Below are 21,604 nucleotides of genomic sequence, written 5' to 3'. Positions count from 1 at the left end.
TTCAGATGGGATAGTTTCGACAGACGTGTTATGTTTCTCTTTCATAAACGTGGGAACGAAATTGTGTAAATGGTCAAACCAGTGAAAGTCAGGCGGTACTTCATGTCCAAAAGTTTGAGGACCACTGAAGGTAGTTTTATTGTTCAATACCGCCACCTAGCGGTTCTCAGTATAACGTTTGTCAGTGTTTATTTTACACTCAATAACACCCGGCAAATTTTAAATTTAATTTTTACGAGTAGCTTCCAGGCTCAAAGAGTTTGACGACCACAGCTTCACGAGGCCGCAGCACCAGCGCGTCGAGGCTGACGGCGCCCAGGCGGTCACCCGCCGTCCCGGCCACAAAGACGCCGGCCCGGGGCAGGTGGGGCGCCCAGGCGGGATCCAGGCTATGGGGCCCGGACCCAGCGTTGAGCAAGACCAGGAAGTGGACGCAGCCCCACGAACGAAGGAAGGCTAAGAGGGGAGGTGAGGAGGTGGCAGAGGACAAGGTGGCGTTGGAGAAGGAGGCGTTGAAGGGGAGGAAGGTGAAGCTGCCGAAAACGAGCGCTTCTTCACGTGCTCTGTTGTGACTCAGGGATCTGAAGAGGGCCACCGTGGAACGTCTTGACTTGAACTTATCCTGAAGAAGAAAACGACGACAATGACCTTTTTGGAAATAGACGTGACGTTATGACTTACTTCAGAAGATTCGCTGCCATTTCCTCCCTGTCACAAGCCATGGTGCGGGAAAAACATTTGTAAGAGAGTTGAATTTGGAACTTTGCAGATCATTTCAAATGAGAAACTTGCGGTGAACCTGTGCGGGGTACAATTGCTCATATTGGACCACTGGTGTCCCTGGCAGCGTCATTAACAACACCAGCAGAAGTTTCCTTAAATCATGAGGTCCTTCTTCACCAACCTAAAAAGAGACAAGCCTGACCTTCAGACCTTCAGACCATGATATCTTCTGGTACATTTTGTGAAATCAAATGTGAGCCTGAGCTATTTGATGAAAAAGCTTCAGCGCTTTAAATCGACAACCCATTGGCCGTTTTTACCATCCAGCCCAGCCACGTATCTTCAGGCGCCTGCAGGTGAGTCTCGATGGCTTGGGCCACCTGGCCGGCCGACAGCGGGCGAGGCGAAGCGGGCAGCACGGACCTCAGGACCACGTCCACCAAGGTGCCGTTGACCTGCTGGCTCGAGACCCTCAGTGGGGGAAGGCGCTCTCGCATCTGCTTGACCACAACAATCCTGAACAATAAAAGAGCTTAGCTTAATGCTAGCACACGTGCATTGATAGGCTAACCAATAGCGTTGTAATGGTGAAAGGTGATTTGAACGAGTTGTTATCCAATTAAAGTCATCGATTACGGCGCCGCTGTAATGTAGAAACGGAAATACCTTTCTTCATCTTCTTTCCTGAACTCCTCCAACACTCCTCTCCACAGCAGCAGAGACTGCGATACAAATATTGTTTTAATAAAACATTTTTTTTTAAAAAGCTCTACAGGTGACATATTTACCTTTTCACTATAAGCTCCATCCGTGTCACATATTACAAATCCCCCCACGCCTTGACCCAACCAGAACCGAAGAGCATTCTGTGAGAATATTATCCACGTTTCAGCAAAAGCAACATTGCGAAATTAAAATTGTGTCAGACCTGCGTGGCGTCCCAGCCGTCTTGAGTCTCGGCGCCTTCACGACCCCCAAAAAGCTGCACATCGCACACGTCCAGAACCACTTTGAGGCCTGCCAGCCGAGACGTAAGGATGTGTATATTTATATATGCATTGAAAGAAGGAGAAAATAAAAAGTTTCAAAATGGCTCAGCCCTACTCGAAGACCTTTGACTCACCAGCTTTGTCGCTCTCGCCCAGCAGATGTTGGACCTGCGTCAGGGTTCCCGAGCGCTCTCCACTGTCAGTTGCGTTTGACGGCTCAAACAAGCCCCTCAGGATGAGAGCGCTGATGCCCAAAGACTTCAGGTAGGAAAGTTGCTCACATAATGCTTTATTTAAAAAAAAAAAAAAAAAGGGGGTCAATTAAATCATGTTTATAGAATTAATGATCTGTGCTATGCCCTAACCAGCAGAACATTGGCGTGTTTGTTATTGTGGTTGAATGCCGATGACACATTTGCTCTCTTTGCATGGGAGGCCTTTGTGTATCTTCTTTTCCCACGGCAGTCCACCTGACTGGTAGCCAGCCAATCACAGGGCACGTTGCACGCTAACGTTTCTACCTGAGCTTCCGGTCGGCGTCCCGGTGACGAGGTCAGGCTGCAGTTGAAAAAAGACCGACTTCCGCCACCAGGATAGCGGCGTCGCCACAGGTCGTGGACTGGTGGAGATAATGGCCACGGCGGTCGCGAGCATGGCCAGCCACGCCAGCCAGAAGAGCACCACCAGGTAGACACGGAGCCTCCTCCAGCCAGGCCCGCCCGCAATCACCTCCAGCTCCTCTTTGCTCATGGGTCGCCACTCTTGCTCTCCCTCGTCCTCCTCCTCGAGCTCCGGGACGAGCAGAGCGGCCGTCTCCGCGGAGCCGGCGGCCCCGCTGGACGAGAGGCCCGGGCCGGCCACGCTGCCGTAGCCGGTGTCTCCGAGGTTCAGAGGCATGGCGATGGACTGCAGGTGAGGGACACTCGTGGATCGAGCTGTTCGAGACCCGATTCAGATGATGTCATTTGATCCACTTTCATGCGGAACAGCAACAATTTAGTATACTTCATTAAAGGCCAGATGAGCACATAAAATAAAATCCATTCATCCACGGCACCTCACTCGCAAATCTCAGAATTATTCAGTCCAACTTTGACATTTTCATATCTTTTTTTGAAGCCCTCACACTTCCTCCACCGTCTTCCCAATCTGAAATCCACTTGATGCTTTCAAATTGAATAACAATCACGTCCCAAAACAATCACCACTCACCTTTTTTCTTTGCTTTCAGTCGTGTTGTCGTCGAACTTTTGTCTGCTCGTGGTCGCGCCGTCCGGACTTTTGTGGAGTGAGATGAGAAGCAACTTCTGTCCAATCAAGTCTCTGCTGAGTCACTTAATACGCAGGTGCCGATCCCCACCACGCACCCTTACAACAAATTCTGAAGACACATGACAAAGATCTTGGCGTGTGCTTTCGACTATAGGTCTGTCAGACACACAAGTCTTTGGACCATGACAGAGAGTTATCGGAATTCTTAGTTATTGAATTGAAATATAAGTGCGGATATTTTCCCACGTGTGATGTTACGTCAGTATCTAAGCTAGCGTGATGGTAGTTTTGAATCAATTCTTGTATGCAACATGGTGTTGATGCTTTATGATCCTCAGTTTTACCGCCATCTTGTGGCAGATAAACACAATTACAAATCCCTTTTGGGCTGGCATTGATTAGTATTTTTCTTCCACAAAAAGGTGACATAAGATGTAGTGTCACCCTTCACATGTTCTTCCAAAGTTCCTGTCAGTCGTTTCGTAAAACATTTGTGCTAATTCTGTGTATCCCCCCCCCCGTCCCCCTCCCTCCCTCCAAATTTGCTCGTGCATTCTATTATGCTGTTGTGGCTTTCTGGTCACCTTTTGAACCCTGACAGTATCGTGTCAACTACTTTAAAGTACCGTATTTTCCGGACTATAAGGCGCACCTAAAAACTTCAAATTTTCTCAAAAGCCAACAGTGCGCCTAATTATGGACCAAATAGAGAATGATGGATGGATGGAACTTTACCCTTTTAATTTTACCAATCCATCTGACTGTTTTGTTTTGTACTTATTAAAGTAAGCTTTACATGTTTATTTTGTGTGTTGTGTGATATTAACATTATTGATATATTGTTATTGTTTTCACCATTTCAAGTTATTATATTGTGATTGCATTAATGGTGCGCCTTATAGTCCGGTGCGCCTTATATACGGACAAAGTTTTAAAATGGGCCATTCATTGAAGGTGCGCCTTATAGTCACGAAAATACGGTATGTCACGCGGCACATGCGGAGAGCACATTTATTGTCATGTGGACACTGAGTAGAATGTCAAAATGGGCCACTTTATTAGGTACACAATCTAATGACATCAAATATTCGAGCTGTATCCAAAATGTAGCCTTTAGAAAAATGATCATGCTTGATACAGAAGCTTTCTAGCATTGATTGTGTTAATAACCTTAAATGTTCAGTTGGCATACATAAAAGTGAAATGTTCATGTGCTTGGCTAAGGATGTTGATGAAAGCGTTTCCATGGCGATGCTTTTAGATGGAGTCCTCCTCTGATCCGCCAATGTCCTAAAAGGGGATAGATAATATTTATTGTGTATTTAAAAAGAAGAAAAAAAATCTATTTTACCATTGGCTCGTGAGTTCTGAGAGCTTCAATGTGTTTCTGATACGAAGAGATGATGCAATCACGCCTGGATGGTGACAAATGAAAACAAATTCAATCCTCACTTTGAATCCTTCGGTGCGTGTTTCAGTGCTTACTTGCTGGTGATGCCGCCCCCTGGTGGAAGTCCCGGTATCTCCTCCTCAGCCAGGAACTTGATCACATACAAAAGGTCAGGATCCTCATCTTTGGAGCGCATCATCTTGATGATTTCTGGAAGTGAAAATAGATTAGAAAAAACTTCAATAGTTGTTTTTGGAATATGAGGGGAGCACCTTCTACTTTCAGGTCAATGTGTTGCTCTAGCGCCGCCTCCTGCTGCAGTGCCTCTTGCGACAACTGGGGGGCGCCCGGGAGGCACACGATGATGATGCTGATGTTATCCAAACTGCCCTGCAGAGGGCGACAAATTACTGTTGATTAATTGATACAGAAAACAAACCCCATAGAATACAAGTTTGCTCTCCCACCAAAAATTTCTTTTAAAAAAAGTGTATCTTCTCTGTTATGTTGATTTAGTAACATAAAGATAATATATAATTCTGAAGACATCACCAAAGCAAAATGGCTCAAAATAATTATTTATGCATTAAAAATGGGAACAATACATCATTAATGATGTCATCGAGGCTCATAACTGAGTGTTGTTGGACTTAAAGCTTTTCAGGTGTAATAAATAGGACTCCACGTAAGGGTGGGATAATGCCACTGAGCAGGTACAGTATATATTGAGCGAGAACACAAACTCACATTCAGCGGTAATCCCAGACATGTGTCGTCCAATCTCCCAGCGTCCCTTAATACAGCACACGCCTATTTATAGTGTCTAATTGACGGGACAAATCTACTTACAAACGACGTCAGTGTATAGCCTCTTTGGACCTTCCTTCAATGTAAAGCTCTCCATTCATAAAAACACCTGGTGTAGCGGCGGGAAATAACCATTTCTCAAAGGGGGAAAAAAAAAAAAGGGTTTTACAAACTCCAGAGATTCCTCAAAAAATGCCGATGAAGATAATTTGTGAAAGGTGGAAATTTGGGAAAGAAAATATCCAAGTCAATCATCTGGCACCTGACGGGGTGGTCCAAGCATAATTCAGGGGGGGGGGGGGGGCAGTGCCCCCGCAGCCCCCCCTCTAGCTCTGTTAGTGTGGTCATGTTGCACAGAATTTAATTGAACAATTTTGCTGCAGTGGAACGGAACCTGAGCGCCCCCACTTAACCTACTTGCATGTCATCTCACCTTGTAGAGACAGAGGTCGATGACTTGCGTGCAAATCTCTCGCAGGTCGTCGCACACTTGCAGGCGATTCCGCACAAAGGCGCAAAGTTCCTCGTTGCCGATGGCGTCCCAAACGCCGTCGCACGCCAGCACGATGAACTCGTCCCGGTCCGCTCGCTCCACCTCGTACACTTCGGGCTCGGGCGACACCAGCTGCTCCGTTTGCGGCCTCCAGTCCACCTCCTTGAAATCGAAATCGCCCAGCGCTCTGGATACGGCCAGCGAGCCGTTGATGCGCTGCAGCGTGACCGAGCCGCCGGCGTTCTGTATGCGCTCCTTCTCCCTGGGGTTGAAGGGCTTGTGGTCCTCCGTGTAGAAGACCAGCTGGCCGTCCTTACAGAGGAGCGTGCGTGAATCCCCGCAGTTGATGAAGTAGACGTATCGCGGCGAGATCATCACGGCCGCCGCCGTGGTGCCGCTCCGGTCCCAATCGCCCTCCCGGGCCAGTTTATGCATGTGGCGGTCAATTTCGAGGAATCCCTCGCGGACGCCCTCTTTGACCTGTTCCGGGTCTTCGCTTACTTTGACCCCACCTGTGTGATGTTGACATAGTTGCGAGATGTTTGAGCACTTTAAGTAATATTTTTAAACACTCTCACAGGCATATATTCTTTATCCTCTGCAAAAATTAACTATTGCTGCTCTTTATCCAGTCACTTAAGTCTTTTTCATGTATTGTACTGCCCCCTGGTGGCAAGACACCATAAATATGTCACTACTCCTTTAGAACATGTCCATCATTCAAAATACTGACTTGAATATGTTCAATATGGGTGTTGAATAATTCTAATCATTTCATTTTATGTACCTGTGGCTAGGATGTGGTCCAGCAGGTTCTTGGAGCAGTACTGGGCCACGGTGCTCCCCGCATGGCCGTCGAACACGGCGAAATAGGCCCACTCGCTCAGCTCCCCTCTCATATGAGGCATACAAGTGTGCGCATCCTCCATTTGAGCCCTCCAGCCTTGCATGCTCGCCACCGCGTAGTTCACCCCGGACTCTGACCCCCCCTCGGACACGTGCTTCTCCAAAACGGGCCTCTCCAGGTACGGGCTGGGCGTGTCGTCGTCTTGGTCAAAGTTGTCCTGCTCCTCGGGGCCCTTTTCTCTTGAGCCGCCTTTGAAAAAGAACGCCACCATTCTGCCCGTTTCTTTGACCAGCTGGCGGAGGAAGGAAGGCACCTCCACGTTGCTCGCCCTGCGTGCCGTCCTCATCGCGCCTCTGAGACGCCGCTCGAGCTTCTTGCTCGACCTGGCCGCCGCGCGATGCCGCCTCCCCTTGGTGACCCTCCGCCGGCCTTGAGTCTTCCTCAGCAGGTCCAGGGCAACTGATGTACAGGTGATCCCAAATGGAAGTCGAAAAATAGATAGCGTCAATGAAAGGTCACGCAGGCTCTTGCATCCTTCCCCGACGCTTTGTGTTGTGTCACTCTGAACTCTTTTAGCTCTGTGTATTCTTTCTTCCTCCCTTCTAAGCCTCTGCTTTCTATTGGCTTGTCTATTTCAGCGTCTTTATCCTGCTACCTTTCCACCTCCCTACCTCCCTCCCTCCCTCCATTTGCAGAAGAACACTGCTGGATTAATCTCATAGAGTCTATGAGATTAATCCAGCAGTGTAACTAGTCACTAATTAGTCACTAATGGACAAAATCACCTCCATAACGGCTGACACCGTGCAGATGGTAAGCCAGAAAATGAACCTTCTCATGAAGATTTGTGACATCATGGCTAACAGTCGTGACTTTAATGCACTAAGAGCTTTGTGACTCGACACTCTGATGTTTACTTTGAGCAAACTGCAAAGGTATTTCAAATTCGAATACTTCACGAGTTGCACCAGCTACAGCTAAATACTGCCCTCTAGTGGTGTGCGCGTAGAACATCTCAAGTCACCTATTCGTACATTTCTAATGGATTCATATAAATCAACACGCTACATGGATTTTTGCTATGCGTGCCCCCCTCCCCTTTGTATAAGACAAAAACAACATACGATGGTCTCATCTCATTTATTATTGACATTCCCCCCCCCCCCCTTAGATGCTCACATGACTCGTCCGTGACGACCAGACCTCCAGACCAGAACCAATCTGCTCATGCGTTGACTCTGCTGCTAGCTGCTCGCTGCTGATGTGAGAGCAGGCAGTAGGAGGAGGAGGAGGGGGGAGGGATGCTGTTGTGAGCCAGGGCGGGGCGGCTGAGTGTCTGAGGCAGGAAGCTGCTCACGCACATCACCAAGGAGCACCGAGAGAAGGACCAGAGGGTTTTTCCACAAGATTCCCTGGCATTACATGGGAGTGGAAGGGGTGGGGGGGCGGGGGTGTCTTCCAGCCTGGGAGGGCTCAGCGATGTCTTGATGGAGTATGGGCCAGGTCTTAGGATTCTCCCACTGCCGTGAGTCTGCTCTTCTTCCCTCGCCGGCCGGGTTTCTCATGGCCGAGGCTCAGCATCTTTCTATGGCCAGCGATATCGTGGTTTCATCCTTGTCGTTGATAAACACAGGGGGGGGGGGGGGGGTATTACAGTAGCACTGTTTGATCGTTTTGCTTACTTAGTTATAATTGAATGCAGGGGAGATTGTAGAAAAATGACTGTTAAATTGCTTTATTATTATTGATTGGTCCGTTTTGAAATTGATATTATATTCGCTTTCATTTAAAAAAACGTACCCGAAGCAATTAATTGTGGTTTTGATCATGACATTTTAGCCGAAAAAGTTAAAGCGACATGGATCGCTAACCTTCTGCCAGTGTTCAGAGGGATCATATTTAAAATAAATAAATAAATAAACCTTTTTTTGTTTTGCAGAGGAATATGGCTCAGTGGCCTCCACTCCAGATTCGACGCCCCCGTGCACCGACGGTATGAAAGCTACACTCTTGACTACTTGGGGAGGAAAAAAAAAAAATCATGCACATCACACTCCTCAAATGACTTTCATTGAAGATCCACAAGTGATGGCATGCTTCCTTTTTTTGATGTCAAAAAGATGCTTTCAGCTTAGCGTATCAAACGTAAGGAGCAAAATCAACATGAGTGTCATATCGTGTTTTTAAAAAAAAAAAAAATGACTCCAGGTGGTAACGAGGAGTCGGAGCTGTACGAGCTGCAAACGGCCAGGGACTGGTCCGAGGATGAAGAGGTCGGCTACGACGACGACGACACGCTGGCCTCCTCGCCGTCAGTCTGGGGCACCCCGCGTCAGAACTCCCTCGAGCTGACCTTCTCCTACATCGCCATCGCCGATGCCGAATCCGCCGGGGGCTCACGTACCCACCGGGAGAGACGGCGAGGCGGCTCGCGGGGGAGCCGCACCTCTCTGGTGCGTACGGACACCCCGGAGACGCCGCTGGACTCCCCCGACGGCGACTGGGACCCTCACGGCTTGACGAGTCGGCCGGATGAGCAAGAAGGCGGCGTGGACGTGAGGACCACCAGCCCGAGAAGGAGGAGGCGGCAAAATGAGACCGTCACAATGCAGCCATCGCCCCAATCTGTGGACGTAGACACTCAGGAGGGCGACAGGGGGATCCGAAGTGAGGAGAGCGCTTTGACCCAAACGCAACCACCAATACGTCCAGGTACCATCAATTCCATAACATCAAAATAAATAAATTCTCGATGTTGGTCGTGTCGTGGTGTGATGTCATTCCTTTTTCCCAGCAGCACCGAGCCCCGAGCCTGAGTCACCCGCCGTTCCAGCCGAGCCCCTCCAACCGACTGAGCCCAAATCCATCTCCCCGGATGCCATCGCTCCAGATACTCAGGAAAATCCGCTGAACCCGTGTTGGGACTCAGCCCTTAAGCCCTCAGACAGCGCCACAGTGTGGTCACACATAACAGGTACACGTCCTTCTTTTGTCACTGCTTGAGCAAGAGAGGAATCAGATCCGATTTCGCATTGATCCTACAAAAGCAAGCTAAGCTAGACGCTCACCCTTGAAAAGTCCCGTCACCACGGCAACCATCTCCCTGGGATTCAGGAATGATCAGCTAATTGTGTGGAATGTACTTCCGACATCTTCAACCCATCATCACCTCGGAGTGCATTAGTAGATTAGATGCATTTGTCGTAATTATTTTCATCTTTATGTTACCTTGTTGCGATGTGGAGTTACCGTATTTTCCGGACTATAAGACGCACCGGACTATAAGGCGCACCATTAATGCATCATGTCAGATTTTTAATCCAAATCAAATCATTCTCCATTTTATCTTTTTTATTTCAACTTCAGACGTAACAAATGACTTTCTAATCACAAAATAATGATCCATAGTCTTTTTGATTCATGATTCATGGTCTTCAGCGGGCCACTTATGATTGATTTCATGACACAATGCTTCAGGCCAGTTTAAATTTAGGAATTTGGTCCATATATAAGGCGCACCGGACTATAAGGCGCACTGTCGGCTTTTGAGAAGATTTTCGGTTTCTAGGTGCGCCTTATAGTCTGGAAAATACGGTACTCCTTTCTTCCTGCTCGCTGGCATTTTAAGTGGACTGTCACGCAAAACAGACCTTGTCTTATTTTAGCGGTGTGTGTGTTTTTGTGTGGAGGGTTGCGTTGAAACTTTTGATGAATGTGCAGTGAAGCCGCTGACAGAGTTTAGGGTGTCCCGAATAAATAGCCCAACTTAATCTATTGGCGCTTCATGTTTCTGACGCTCGGCTCAACGACCATTAATAGGTTTAATATTGCCCATAATAGAATTCGCTAAATTGACCATTTACGGTATTTCCAACGACTTGCACAAAACCCGCATTTTTTAAATCCCCCTCCCTGCTGTTTCACTGGCTTTGTTGTAATAGCTGACTTAGCAAAAATATTATTTTTAATGCTTGAGTGTAGATTTGAAGTTGAGGTTTTGTGTTTGACTACTTAGTAGTCGTGACTGAAGTTTTTCCCAGTGAAAAAAAACATTTCATTGCAGTAGTGGGAGTGGGCGGTGCAGCAGGAGAGATTATTTTGGTCTGTCTGAGCTGGGGGCTGCTGAGCGAGCAGGGCCTGGCCAAAAACAGCTCAGGGGGGTCGTGGGGAGCACGCCGGGACAGACAGGGTGGCAAGGCAGCCAAAATGGCCAACAAAGGTGAGTAAACTTGGCTAAAAATGGGGAAAAGATGTCAACCAACTGTATCTGGATGATGTGTTGTTGTTTTCATGCCATGTGGTTCATGCAGAATGGGGACACCAGCTTCTGCTTAGCATAGTCCAGTTTGATCGCGTAGATATGAACGTGCGAAGAATTGCGTGATGCGGAAGGCAGCTGCTTCCTCGACATGTTTGGAAATTGCAATGCACTATTCTCCCACATTAGTCTTAATTTGACACATATCATTGTGGTAGTCTTCCGTTGTTTTCCTTTGCTCAATATTCCTGCTCAGAGAGGTTTCTAAATGTTTCAAGACTACAGCTGATCAGCCTTCAAATACGTCTATATATCATAATAAGTCAAGAAAGGGGGAATGATGTCATGAATTTGCAACACTTTAGCAGTCTTGTATGCTAGTTGACAGGTTGTCATGGCAGCAGGTTGAATCACAATGAGAGGACAGTGCAACCTGAGGTGTACTCGAGCCCTTCTAACATTGCTGCATTGTGTAAAAAAAAAAAAAAGGGGATGCCAGCAGGGCAACAGTGATGTTTGTTTTGATACAGAGTGGTCTATCTTTTTTATAATCGTCACTGCTGATGGACTGAGTGCAGGGAGAGTGCGTTCAAATAGTAGCACAACATTGGCAGCCTTGGTCCATATTGTTTTCTTTCTCGCATAGCGGACTATGTGTACATTGTTTTGCTCAAAAGGCTCGAAACCCCAAGTGATCCGTTCTTATATACATTTACCAAAAGAGCTTACTAAGCAGTTTAAGAGAAGGAATGATTGCATGTAGTTTTCTTTGTGTCTGACCAGTTCCTTCTGCAACCAAGTGGTCCAATTATTTATTTATTTTTATTACAAACAAACAAAAAGAACCTAATTTTGTCTATTTTTACTCATCATTGTGTAAAAGAAACTTTCAATCTTGAGGTGACGTAATGCTGCCCGATTACCCTAGCCTCGAATGAGTCGAATTTTTTTTTTTTCCAAAACTATTTTCACCAAATTGGTTAATAATATGTCAAAATAACAGATGAATAGACGGAAATGATGAATTTATGGACCGAAAAATTATTTTCTATGAATGAATCGCACCCTGGCTGCATAAAACGATCTGTCTTTGTAAACAATTGAATAAGTAGTTTTAATGGGCTCCATCAAAATAAAAGAATAAAATTAATTTACATTTTTGCCAATATATTTCCCTCTTTTTTGCGTATCTCACTTAGTGAACCAAAATAGTAAAAACTGCCATGATTCAAACTTCCCGAAGAAAAACTCCAAACAAAATCGCTCGGTGTGTTTCATAATTCTATGACAACCGCGACTGTTCAGTCTCCAGGGCAGCTGTTGCCGGGTGACCAAGCGAGGGGAAACCAAGCGGGTGTAAAAAAAAAAAAAAAAGAAAAACGCTGCTGACGCCTGGCAGCAGGTGCCGTGAAAGGCAGCATTTAAATCCCCCTCGACCGTCATCTGAGGGCTACATTTAGCCCAGGCTGGATCCGTATGTGTCCTCTTCGCCGCTCTGGCATCTCACGTTGGAGGCTGGAAAGCATTCTTCTTCCTCAGGTCAACCCCCCCGACCCCGACCGTTACTCTAGCCTCCTTGCCCATCTTGGAACGCATTGATACTCCACCATGCTCAAAAGTTAAAATACAGTGAGACAGCACTCTATGTAGCTAGATAGTAATAATAATAAAAAGAATCATGATTGATTAGATCATTAAATAAAAAATCTTAAAAATTAAATCCAAATGTAACTTCATTGCACAATTAATTTTCTTGGCACGTGGCATCGTATTTTCTCATTTCCCTTCCATCTCCGCATCTTCCAGTCATGGACCTGATCTACTGGAAGGACACGGAGCGAACGGGAATAATCCTGACGGGCCTGGTGGTGGGTCTCCTGTGCCTGTTCCAGCTCAGCATCATCACTGTGGTCTCCACGGTGTCTCTCGCCGTCGTCTGCGTCACCATGTCAGTGCGTATCTACTACAATATCCTCCATGCCCTCAAATGGGGCGACGGAGAACACCCTTTCAAGTAAGTCGAGCTGGACAATATATCTGAAAGATTCTGTGTACAATGGCACCTTTAATTGTGTATTGCATGGTCTGTTAGCTTAATGCAAACACACAATTCAAAACATCATAGAGGGGCTAACAAAACTAGCATCAATGTTACAATACCCTTTCAGACATGGCTATTTGAACATAAACGGTGCAGCAACACATGTAGACAGAGAAGCATAAGACTCACTAGAATATAATCAGTACATTTTGGTTGTGGTTTTGATGGTCTAGAGCAGTTTAACCCAAAAAGTTGGGTCGGTCTCCTTTTGACCCCTATTTTTGATGTCAGTTTCTCATACCCGTTATCTTTTCAATATGTGTGTTAGGTCCTACTTGGAGATGGACATCAGTTTGAGCGGAGAGCAGGCTCAGTTGTACATGCAGAAAGTCATTGTCATGACTCTGCAAGCTGTGGACAGTTTGAAAAGACTCTTCTTGGTCAGCAGCCTCTTTGAATCCCTCAAGGTGAGAAAGGACGACTGTCTCTTGAGTGCCGTCATTTAATTCTGTATTGATCATTATCACCTTCTCAAGTAGGTCATATTTAAAAAATATATATATTGATTGCGCTACACATTTATCAGTAAATTAAAGTGAAGAAATCTGACTTTATCCTGACCACTTGGGCTATTAACAGCCTCCGTTTATACATAGAAAAGGCCGCGGAGCATTAGCAGTCCATGTTGACTGAGTGTGAGCTAAGTGAGCCCTAACCTGAGGACCTTCCAATGTCAACCCTGACCTGGCTGGAATGTGACATGACATGTGGCAGCAGCAGCAGCAGGAGGCGCGGATACGTAGATGGCGCGGGATAAGATGGAGTCCCTCCCCTGTCCCATATTGGGATCCACTGACTGGAGTATAATGGGAGACACTGACACCATTGATGCCACCGCTAACTCTTTTCGCGGCAGATGATCTCACTGGATCCTCTTTTAGATTTTCATAGGACACTTCGAAAAGACGTGGTAACGTTTTACATTCGGAATTGTCCGCTTGACAACATCAAAGTTCTGCTTCAATGACCTCAACACAAACCTCGGAAAAACAAAAGTGACACCCCCCTGAGTGAACGTTTACCCCCCAAAATAAACGATTGATTGTTTTGCCGTGATGGCTGTATAGTTTGTGCGTCGCCACGGCGACATTACTTACCCTCTTTTGTATGTGACATCTTTTTTCACTTTAACTATCAATCTTTGCTTTATAGTTGCTGGTCCTGCTCTACCTTGTTACCTACCTGGGAGATTTGTGCAATGGCCTCACCCTCCTCATCATCGGTACCACACGACTCGTGGAACTATTTAACAAGCTCCCTGTTTGCCTTGAAGTGAAAGCCCTAATTTGCCTCCCTTTGCACAGGTGTGATTGGACTCTTTTCTTTGCCACTTTTCTACCGTCGGCATCAGGTAAAGCTTTTGACGTTCTCGCCACCGCTGTCCTGCCCTTTGATTGCTCATTTGATTTTTTTTTACGTGTCCGTTATGCGTCTCAGGAGAAAGTAGACGGCTTCATTGGAAAGATCCAAGCAATCGTTGACAATGTTAAGGACTTGTGAGTACAGCGCCATCTTGTGGCATAGATGGATATATCTCTGGCTACCTTGAGGGATGATTCTTTTTTTCCCCCCTTCCAAATTCCAAATCCATTTTGGTTCTTTCTCACGCAGCTTTCAAAGATTGGCTCACAGCGGTGCTCTCCCGCCCAACCTGCCCCCTGGTGATGATGCCAAAGAAAAAATCCAATAAACACTGATGGATGGATCACGAGGAGCTGCGGGCCCGTTACTCCAATGTCTTACCCAGCAAGCCGTCCGTCCCAGCTCCGCACGACCAAGCTGCTGAGTTCCGGAAGGATGATGTGGTGTTTACTAAGTTATTGGGTTTTTCGAGGGTTGATTCTTAATCAAGACGTATGAAGAAAAAATATTGTTTTTTAATACCCAAGTCTGTTGAAAGCTGTCGTCCAAATGAGGCTCCTGAAACTTTACGTTGACTTGCGTTCTCATGACTGTTTCATGTGTATGCGTGCGTGTGAGAAAAAGAAATCACTCAAGCAATTAAAGTCACTTTTTGTCTTTTTTCCAGACCTTTCTGTTTTCTTTTTCTCCTGCCTTTTGTATTTCCTCACATCATCTCATCACTTTGTGCATTGTTGATGTTGGACCGTACTGTATGGGCCAAGCTGGCGGGGCATCATTGTGATAAAAAAAAAAAAAGATGAGGTGCCTTTCTAACTGCAGGATCAAATGTATTCAGGAAGAATTTGCGCTATCTTGTTAGTTAAATCACTTTTAGAAATAATAAAGTTGGTCGGGGTAGTCTCCAACATGTACAGTCTCTTGGCTTCAAATTCTGTAATGTCCATTCATTCATTTTTAACCTGTGAAATTCACGATTTAGAGTCAAAAAGTGGAGTTAACGTTTGATCTATTTTTTTTTTATTTACTCCAACTGCATTCAGTAAAGATTTCTTGATTTTAGGGGGATTGAGTTCATGCTGTGCTGCTATTTCTTTACCACAAGAGGGCGACAAAAGTCCAGTGTTCAAACATGTCAAACGGTTTCGACTCAAAACAAGCGCCTGGACAATTGAATAAACATTTTAAAATTTGATAAGAGTAAATTTGGAACGCATTGCAGATTATCTGCGAGCGTGCAATACGTTTTAATTGGATCGTTGAAGTATCTCCCCAATAAATGTCGTGCTAATATTCAAATAGAATAACGTGACAGACAATTAAAATATTAAATGCGCTTTTTATTTGTAAATATCTGTCTATGTTCCTGATGAACAAAATTATGATTTTGCATTTTAATGTCGGTATTTAATAAGCAAAATATGTGGTATTTGTGGGTACTAGTTTTCTGCTTGTGCTGTCAACGTTCCATATGGAGTCCGCTGTTAAAGTAGGTCAGATTAGCTGTTGAAAATCGACTTAAAATGAACATTTGAGATGTTCAACAAAGCCTTTATGCAATTCCATTGGCACAAAAGGTCGACATGTGCAAAGTCATAAAGCAAACTTTGAAGTGCACACCCACTAAAAGTTCTTTTATGGCTTCTCTTGTGGCAGTTTACAAAAATAAATAAAGATGGCATCAGTAAGGTCCAAAACATGCTTCGCACCACGTGAAGGGGGCGGGGTTATGCAAATGAGCCGAGAACGTAAAAGCCAGGCTCGCAGACTGCAGGATGAGAAGGAAGGATACGTGACAATGATCAAACTCCCTTGAAAGTCGACGCCTTTTTCTTCTAAACGTGGAACGCCGACGTTTTGATGTGGAAGCTCGCCGACTGACCTCGCTGAATGTCCCCTCATTCCTCCTCCATGGAATACCCTCCGACCATGGCTCCACCGGTGCCGCCGCACAAAGTCCAAAGTGGCCGGCCGGGGCAGCCTCACGAGCGGCTACTCAAGTGCGTCCTGCTCGGGGATGGAGCGGTGGGAAAGACCAGCCTGGTTGTCAGCTACACCACCAACGGATACCCCACCAAATATGTGCCCACCGCCTTTGACGATTTTTCCGGTAAGCGCAATGAATGAAATTCATTAGAATTACAATCTATCGATCGATCGATCTATCTGAAATCAAACAACTTTTATCTGCCTACCGTTTTTTTCCATGTATAATGCGCAAAATGTAACTAATTTATTGTCCTAAAATCTGGGGTGCGCATTATACATGGGTACAATTATTTATTTATTTATTTATTTATTTATTTATTTATTTATTTTTTGGGGGGGGGGAAAGCCCAAAGCATGGGTACAGGCTTTTTTCCAGCATCGACATGCCATTTTTAGGGTGCGTATTATACATGGGGGCGCATTATACATGAAAAAAAGAACGGTATTTAGTTTGGTGATCTCACTGGGGCGCACTGAAGGGCCCACGAGCCATATGTTGCTCACCCCTGCATTTAAGCGACCACCCCAGTGACACAATTTTTTCAGCCCAAAAGTTTGAGGCTTTTTATGACATTTACTGAATTAATAAAGTTCTTGGCATCGGTTGCATGAATGTGTTTCTACCTGTCTGACATTAAGCACCCACCCAAATTTGTTCCATGCCCCATAGCCATGGTAATAATGTTTTCTTTTCTTTTCTGTGTGTTTGGTTTCATGTGTTGAACCTCTCCCTGATCTTGTTGCCAATTCCGAACGCGTCTTTGCAAGCTTTTGTTTGCTGAAACATTAGCAACCCAATGAGAGTTGACCCGTGCATGAAAGTGATTTTCACAAAGTTGACATTGTGCGTTATGTCATCATCAAATTCAGCAAGCGTCAACTCTGCAGCCATGCTTGCGCTTTTTGAATATTGTTTGAATTTGGAATTTGGTTCATTTATTGACCCCCACGTCACTCACCGGTCTCGTCTCCACCTTTTAAAGCCGTACCCCCTTACATAATCGAGTCATGGATGAGGATGGAGACCCCCGATATCAATACTTGCGCCTCATGTGCAAATTTGTTTCAATAGTGCCAAATTACTTTTAATCTGGTTATTGGGTTACGATAATCAATTCTAAAAGTATATGACAGATGCAGCCATCCGTTTTAGCCACTGCGCTAATGAGGTTTCAAACGCGACGGGGCTTCAACAAATGGTCATTAAAAAAAACCCACTAAAGTGTGGGAAGGGAAACCACAAAAAGCCATTGAGTGGCCCGCTGTCAGGTTTTGGGTTGCACAAGCGGGCCCGTTGTTGCCGTCGTCAGCCTTGACCCGTGGGCGCTCCCCTCCACATCTGTCGCAGAGGCTCACAGGCACAGATTGTCTTGACAGAGAATGATTGTGTGCGTTGTGAGCAGGGAAGCGGCTCGGGTGGGAGGGAGGCAGGGGGGCTAGCTAGCATCGCTCGGGGATGATGTCATTTCGATCTGGTTCCCCGTTGAATGAATGAGAGCGACCCAGGTTTTTTTTTTGTGTGAAAGTTCTTGAGAGGAATTACGCAACGTTGCAGGTGGCGGGAGGAAGAGCGCGATAAGGATTTTGCAACAGATTAGCCGAAACACAAGACTAAACTGACAAAACTTTTTCTCATTTTATGCTAACTCTATTTAATTCCTTGGTCGTCGTGCCAGATGCTTCTTTGTTAGCGCAATGATGAAGTCGGCGGGTTTCAGCCAAGGCTTTGATCAGGTGGATACGAGCGACCGCACACGCACACACGCGCACCCCTTTGGGCCCATTGTAAACGTTTCCATGTGCCCGTTGCTTTGTATCGAAATGACCCCCCGTCGTTGAAACGCAGATGACTCATGCGCTTTGCAAAACTGAGGCCCAATGGAAGAGTCACACTGAATAAACACAATCGGCTTGGAATTGTGTCCAAAATACAGCCAATGAGTACAAACTGTCCCACTGGTGTGTGTGTGTTTGTGTCTGAATCCTTATCCAATCTTTTTTTTTTTTTTCAGCTGTGGTTCAGGTGGACGGAAGCCCAGTTCGACTACAATTGTGCGACACTGCCGGACAGGTGAGTTTGACCCGCAAGCTGAAAAATGTATATAGGCACTTTTGTAAAGTTTAAAAAAAAAAAATACCGTAATTTTCGGACTATAAGTCGCACCGGAGTATAAGTCGCACCAGCCATAAAATGCCCAAAAAAGTGAAAAAAAACATATATATGTATATAAGTCGCTCCTGAGTATAAGTCGCCCCCCCACCCAAACTATGGAAAAAAACGCGACTTATAGTCCGAAAATTACGGTAAAAGCAACTCTAGATTCCCTTCAAGGAGAACCTGGGTGTGGTGGCCATTTGCCCCGACTGGTTACTTGACATCAGGGCATATTTGTGATTCTTGGCACATGACGGTATCAGGCATGATTCATCGGGCATTTCGAAAACAAAAGGAATTCCATGTTGAAAGTCTCATTCAAATGATGGAATGAAATGAGAAATTAACATAAATAATAACTAAACTGCACGAATAGCTTAATGTATTACATATGTGAAAAAAACACAATAGCAGCCCGCTCGCCACCCACGTCACTCACAATACTAATGATTGATTATTCAATGGGATAATGGGCAGCCTAGTAGAATCGAAAACTCAATAGCAATAGCTCTGATGGCAGCGTTCCAACATTTTGCTGGACCCAAGTAATATTGGCAAAGATTTCTACCTCGTTAGCTTGATTGCGTAACACTTCCACGTCTTCAAACTTCAAAAGTCAGCCGTTGTGAAACACAGCGTGATTATTTAGTGTGGAGTCATGTTGGAGCCTTGTTTCATAAGCACACTCCGATGAACCCGCCCGCCTCTGGGAGCAGCACATTTGATATGCAGAAAGCCTGCCGGCCGTTGCCAGCTCACTTATTGAGCCTCTCCTAATACCGAGCTGGGAAACGTGTCGCGAGCCGCAGCAACCACTCGCACACATACGAGCGCCGGTCGGCGTGTAAGGGCAAATATGAGCAGATTAAAGTCGACACTTATGTAATTCCACGGGCCGGAAATGTTTGCGCTCATCGTGTGAGCTACAGGCGCTAGCATGGATACTGGATGGATTTGGGAAAAGCGGGATTAGTCAAACAGTCCTGGAAAAGTCAAATTTCCATAACCGATGAATCGACTTATTCATTCAAATACCGTATTTTCCGGACTATAAAGCGCACCGGACTATAAGGCCCACCTTCAATGAATGGCCCATTTTAAAACTTAATCCTTATATAAAGCGCACCGGACTATAAGGCGCACCATTAATGCATCATGTCAGGTTTTTAATCCAAATCAAATCATTCTCCATTTTATCTTTTTTATTTCAACTTCAGATGCAACAAATGACTTTCTAATCACAAAATAATGATCCATAGTCTTTTTGATTCATGATTCATAGTCTTCAGCAGGCCACTTATGCTTGATTACATGACACAATGCTTCAAGCCAGTTTGAATTTAGGAATTTAGTCCATATATAAGGCGCACTGGACTATAAGGCGCACTGTCGGCTTTTGAGAAACGTTTAGGTTTTTAGGTGCGCCTTATAGTCCGGAAAATACGGTACATGAATAACGAATAAAATCCAATAACTTATTTTTCGTTTCTTTACGCTCGCAACGATTTGGATCTGAATAACTGTCCGATCAACTGACAGCTGTGTGTCTCCACCAGGACGAATTTGACAAGCTCCGTCACTTCTGCTACAGCCGCACCGACGCCTTGCTTCTGTGCTTCAGTGTGGTCAGCCCGGCGTCTTTCCAGAACGTCTGGGAGAAATGGGTCCCGGAGATCGGTCGGCGCTGCCCGCTCACGCCCGTCCTCCTGGTGGGCACGCAGTGCGACTTACGACAGGACGTCAAGGTGCTCATCGAGCTAGCCCGGCGAAAAGAAAGACCCGTGGCCGAGGAGGACGCCCGCGCGCTGGCCGAAAAGATCGGCGCCCTCACCTACGTGGAGTGCTCGGCGCTCACGCAGAAGAACCTCAAGGAAGTGTTTGACGCCGCCATCGCCGCCGGCTTGCGCAATTGCGAACGGAGGCTGCGGCGGGAGAGGAAGGTTCGCAGCACGGCTGATAAGATGAAGATGCTTTCCAAGTCGTGGTGGAAGAAGTACGTGTGCGTCCAATAGAAGGCGGACTGGATTGGAGGATGAAAGGACAAACGGGACGGAGAGCAGCGTCCAACCAAATGGCACACGATGCAACGTTCACCGCACATCGACGGCTTCGTCGAATGTGAGCTGGACTCAGCATGTGAACTGAGAACATATCCTGTATATTCAAATTGATATCATCTATATGGGCTGTAAACTGCAATTCAACTTTTCTACCGCCAAACTCAAAACATGATGAAATGAGATGGATTCTGTTAGCCTACTAGCATCATTAGCACCATTGCCGCTGAGTCGACAAAGGAGAAAAGTCCAGTTGCCTTGATTCAACGCATTTTTTTGTACCTTCACAAATCATGATTTGAAGCGAATGATTTGTTCAACCTCCTTTAATTGATTTACTACCTTCACTTTTTTTTTACTACCAAAATGAACTGCTTCTGAACTGAAATCCAGTTCTGCTGCACCTTTCTTTATTTTCACTTATCCTCATTGATTCATAAAAATGTGTATATTTTGGAATCTTTTTTCAAATCAAATGATTAAAACTGGATTTAAAAAAACAACAACGCTCAGCGATAGAATTGACCCGAAAGTGCTATTAAGCAAATAAAACAAATGCAGTAGACCCCCACTATTCACGGGGGAATTGAAACCAATCCCCCCAAAAAATGCTATATTATAATTGACACTTCCTCATAATTGGCATGATAACTGCAGGTGAAGGTGCCCCGATCCCTTTAATGACTAACTCCAGTTGGGTGGTGTCAAGTTCCCAGACCTGGCCTTTGGACCGGTGGTGTTAAAACTCAAGTGTCAGCTACACAACGAGTGCTTACCTCGAACTACATAGCGTGCCAAAATCAGTCATTGTAAAGTTGTCGTGGCCCCGAGATAGATCCTTAGCTATCGTCTTGGACATTGCCGCTCCACCAAAGAGACTCCTTCTAGAATTTGACTATGTTTGCTTCTTATTTTTCAGAAGCCTGTCATTCATTCTGTATCTTCATATCTGTTCCCTCCGGGCGTCCGACTGATCATGAACAAAGCAGATGCATGAATGTGCCATTTTCCTTTATGTATGTTACATAGTCTATAAATATGTCCTCTTAATATGATGTTTGTAATGTCACCATAATGTAAGCGGTACTTAACAGAGTGATTTTGTTGAGCTGTTTGAATGGAACCAAATAAAATGTGAAACATTTAAAACCAACCTGTCTA

General features: G+C 45.6%; 5 protein-coding genes across 5 annotated transcripts; 3 read left to right on the top strand and 2 right to left on the bottom strand.

The window, feature by feature from the left end:
• Positions 1 to 109: 109 nt before the first annotated feature.
• On the bottom strand, positions 110 to 3,019 carry si:dkey-202g17.3 (amino acid transporter heavy chain SLC3A2). Its single transcript, XM_061280196.1, has 10 exons — positions 2,925 to 3,019; positions 2,234 to 2,647; positions 1,847 to 1,999; positions 1,652 to 1,740; positions 1,512 to 1,589; positions 1,390 to 1,445; positions 1,044 to 1,239; positions 800 to 904; positions 682 to 708; positions 110 to 622 (listed from the first exon to the last, which is right to left on the bottom strand). The coding sequence occupies exons 2-10, from the start codon at positions 2,607 to 2,609 to the stop codon at positions 233 to 235; spliced, it is 1,470 nt and encodes a 489-aa protein (XP_061136180.1). The 5' UTR covers positions 2,610 to 2,647; positions 2,925 to 3,019; the 3' UTR covers positions 110 to 232.
• A 1,446-nt stretch (positions 3,020 to 4,465) lies between these two features.
• On the bottom strand, positions 4,466 to 6,836 carry ppm1na (protein phosphatase, Mg2+/Mn2+ dependent, 1Na (putative)). Its single transcript, XM_061281136.1, has 4 exons — positions 6,462 to 6,836; positions 5,615 to 6,174; positions 4,647 to 4,764; positions 4,466 to 4,584 (listed from the first exon to the last, which is right to left on the bottom strand). Exons 1-4 carry the CDS (start codon positions 6,790 to 6,792, stop codon positions 4,466 to 4,468), a joined length of 1,128 nt encoding a protein of 375 aa, XP_061137120.1. The 5' UTR covers positions 6,793 to 6,836.
• A 1,135-nt stretch (positions 6,837 to 7,971) lies between these two features.
• LOC133155325 (reticulon-2-like) lies at positions 7,972 to 9,649 on the top strand. The gene is made up of 5 exons (XM_061280545.1): positions 7,972 to 8,046; positions 8,461 to 8,514; positions 8,730 to 9,233; positions 9,316 to 9,495; positions 9,636 to 9,649. Exons 1-5 carry the CDS (start codon positions 8,016 to 8,018, stop codon positions 9,647 to 9,649), a joined length of 783 nt encoding a protein of 260 aa, XP_061136529.1. The 5' UTR covers positions 7,972 to 8,015.
• Positions 9,650 to 10,579: 930 nt separating this feature from the next.
• Positions 10,580 to 14,910, top strand: LOC133155542 (reticulon-2-like). Its single transcript, XM_061280945.1, has 7 exons — positions 10,580 to 10,740; positions 12,586 to 12,793; positions 13,149 to 13,287; positions 14,033 to 14,102; positions 14,185 to 14,231; positions 14,318 to 14,376; positions 14,492 to 14,910. Exons 1-7 carry the CDS (start codon positions 10,728 to 10,730, stop codon positions 14,568 to 14,570), a joined length of 615 nt encoding a protein of 204 aa, XP_061136929.1. The 5' UTR covers positions 10,580 to 10,727; the 3' UTR covers positions 14,571 to 14,910.
• Positions 14,911 to 16,000: 1,090 nt separating this feature from the next.
• On the top strand, positions 16,001 to 21,596 carry rhoub (ras homolog family member Ub). The gene is made up of 3 exons (XM_061280944.1): positions 16,001 to 16,352; positions 18,244 to 18,302; positions 19,943 to 21,596. The coding sequence occupies exons 1-3, from the start codon at positions 16,133 to 16,135 to the stop codon at positions 20,396 to 20,398; spliced, it is 735 nt and encodes a 244-aa protein (XP_061136928.1). The 5' UTR covers positions 16,001 to 16,132; the 3' UTR covers positions 20,399 to 21,596.
• The last annotated feature ends 8 nt before the right edge of the window (positions 21,597 to 21,604 follow it).

Source organism: Syngnathus typhle, linkage group LG6 (assembly GCF_033458585.1).
Source record: "Syngnathus typhle isolate RoL2023-S1 ecotype Sweden linkage group LG6, RoL_Styp_1.0, whole genome shotgun sequence".
In the NCBI taxonomy this organism is placed as follows: Eukaryota; Metazoa; Chordata; class Actinopteri; order Syngnathiformes; family Syngnathidae; genus Syngnathus; species Syngnathus typhle.
Note: the sequence above shows the minus strand (reverse complement) of the source record. Positions and strands in the feature narration are given on the sequence as shown.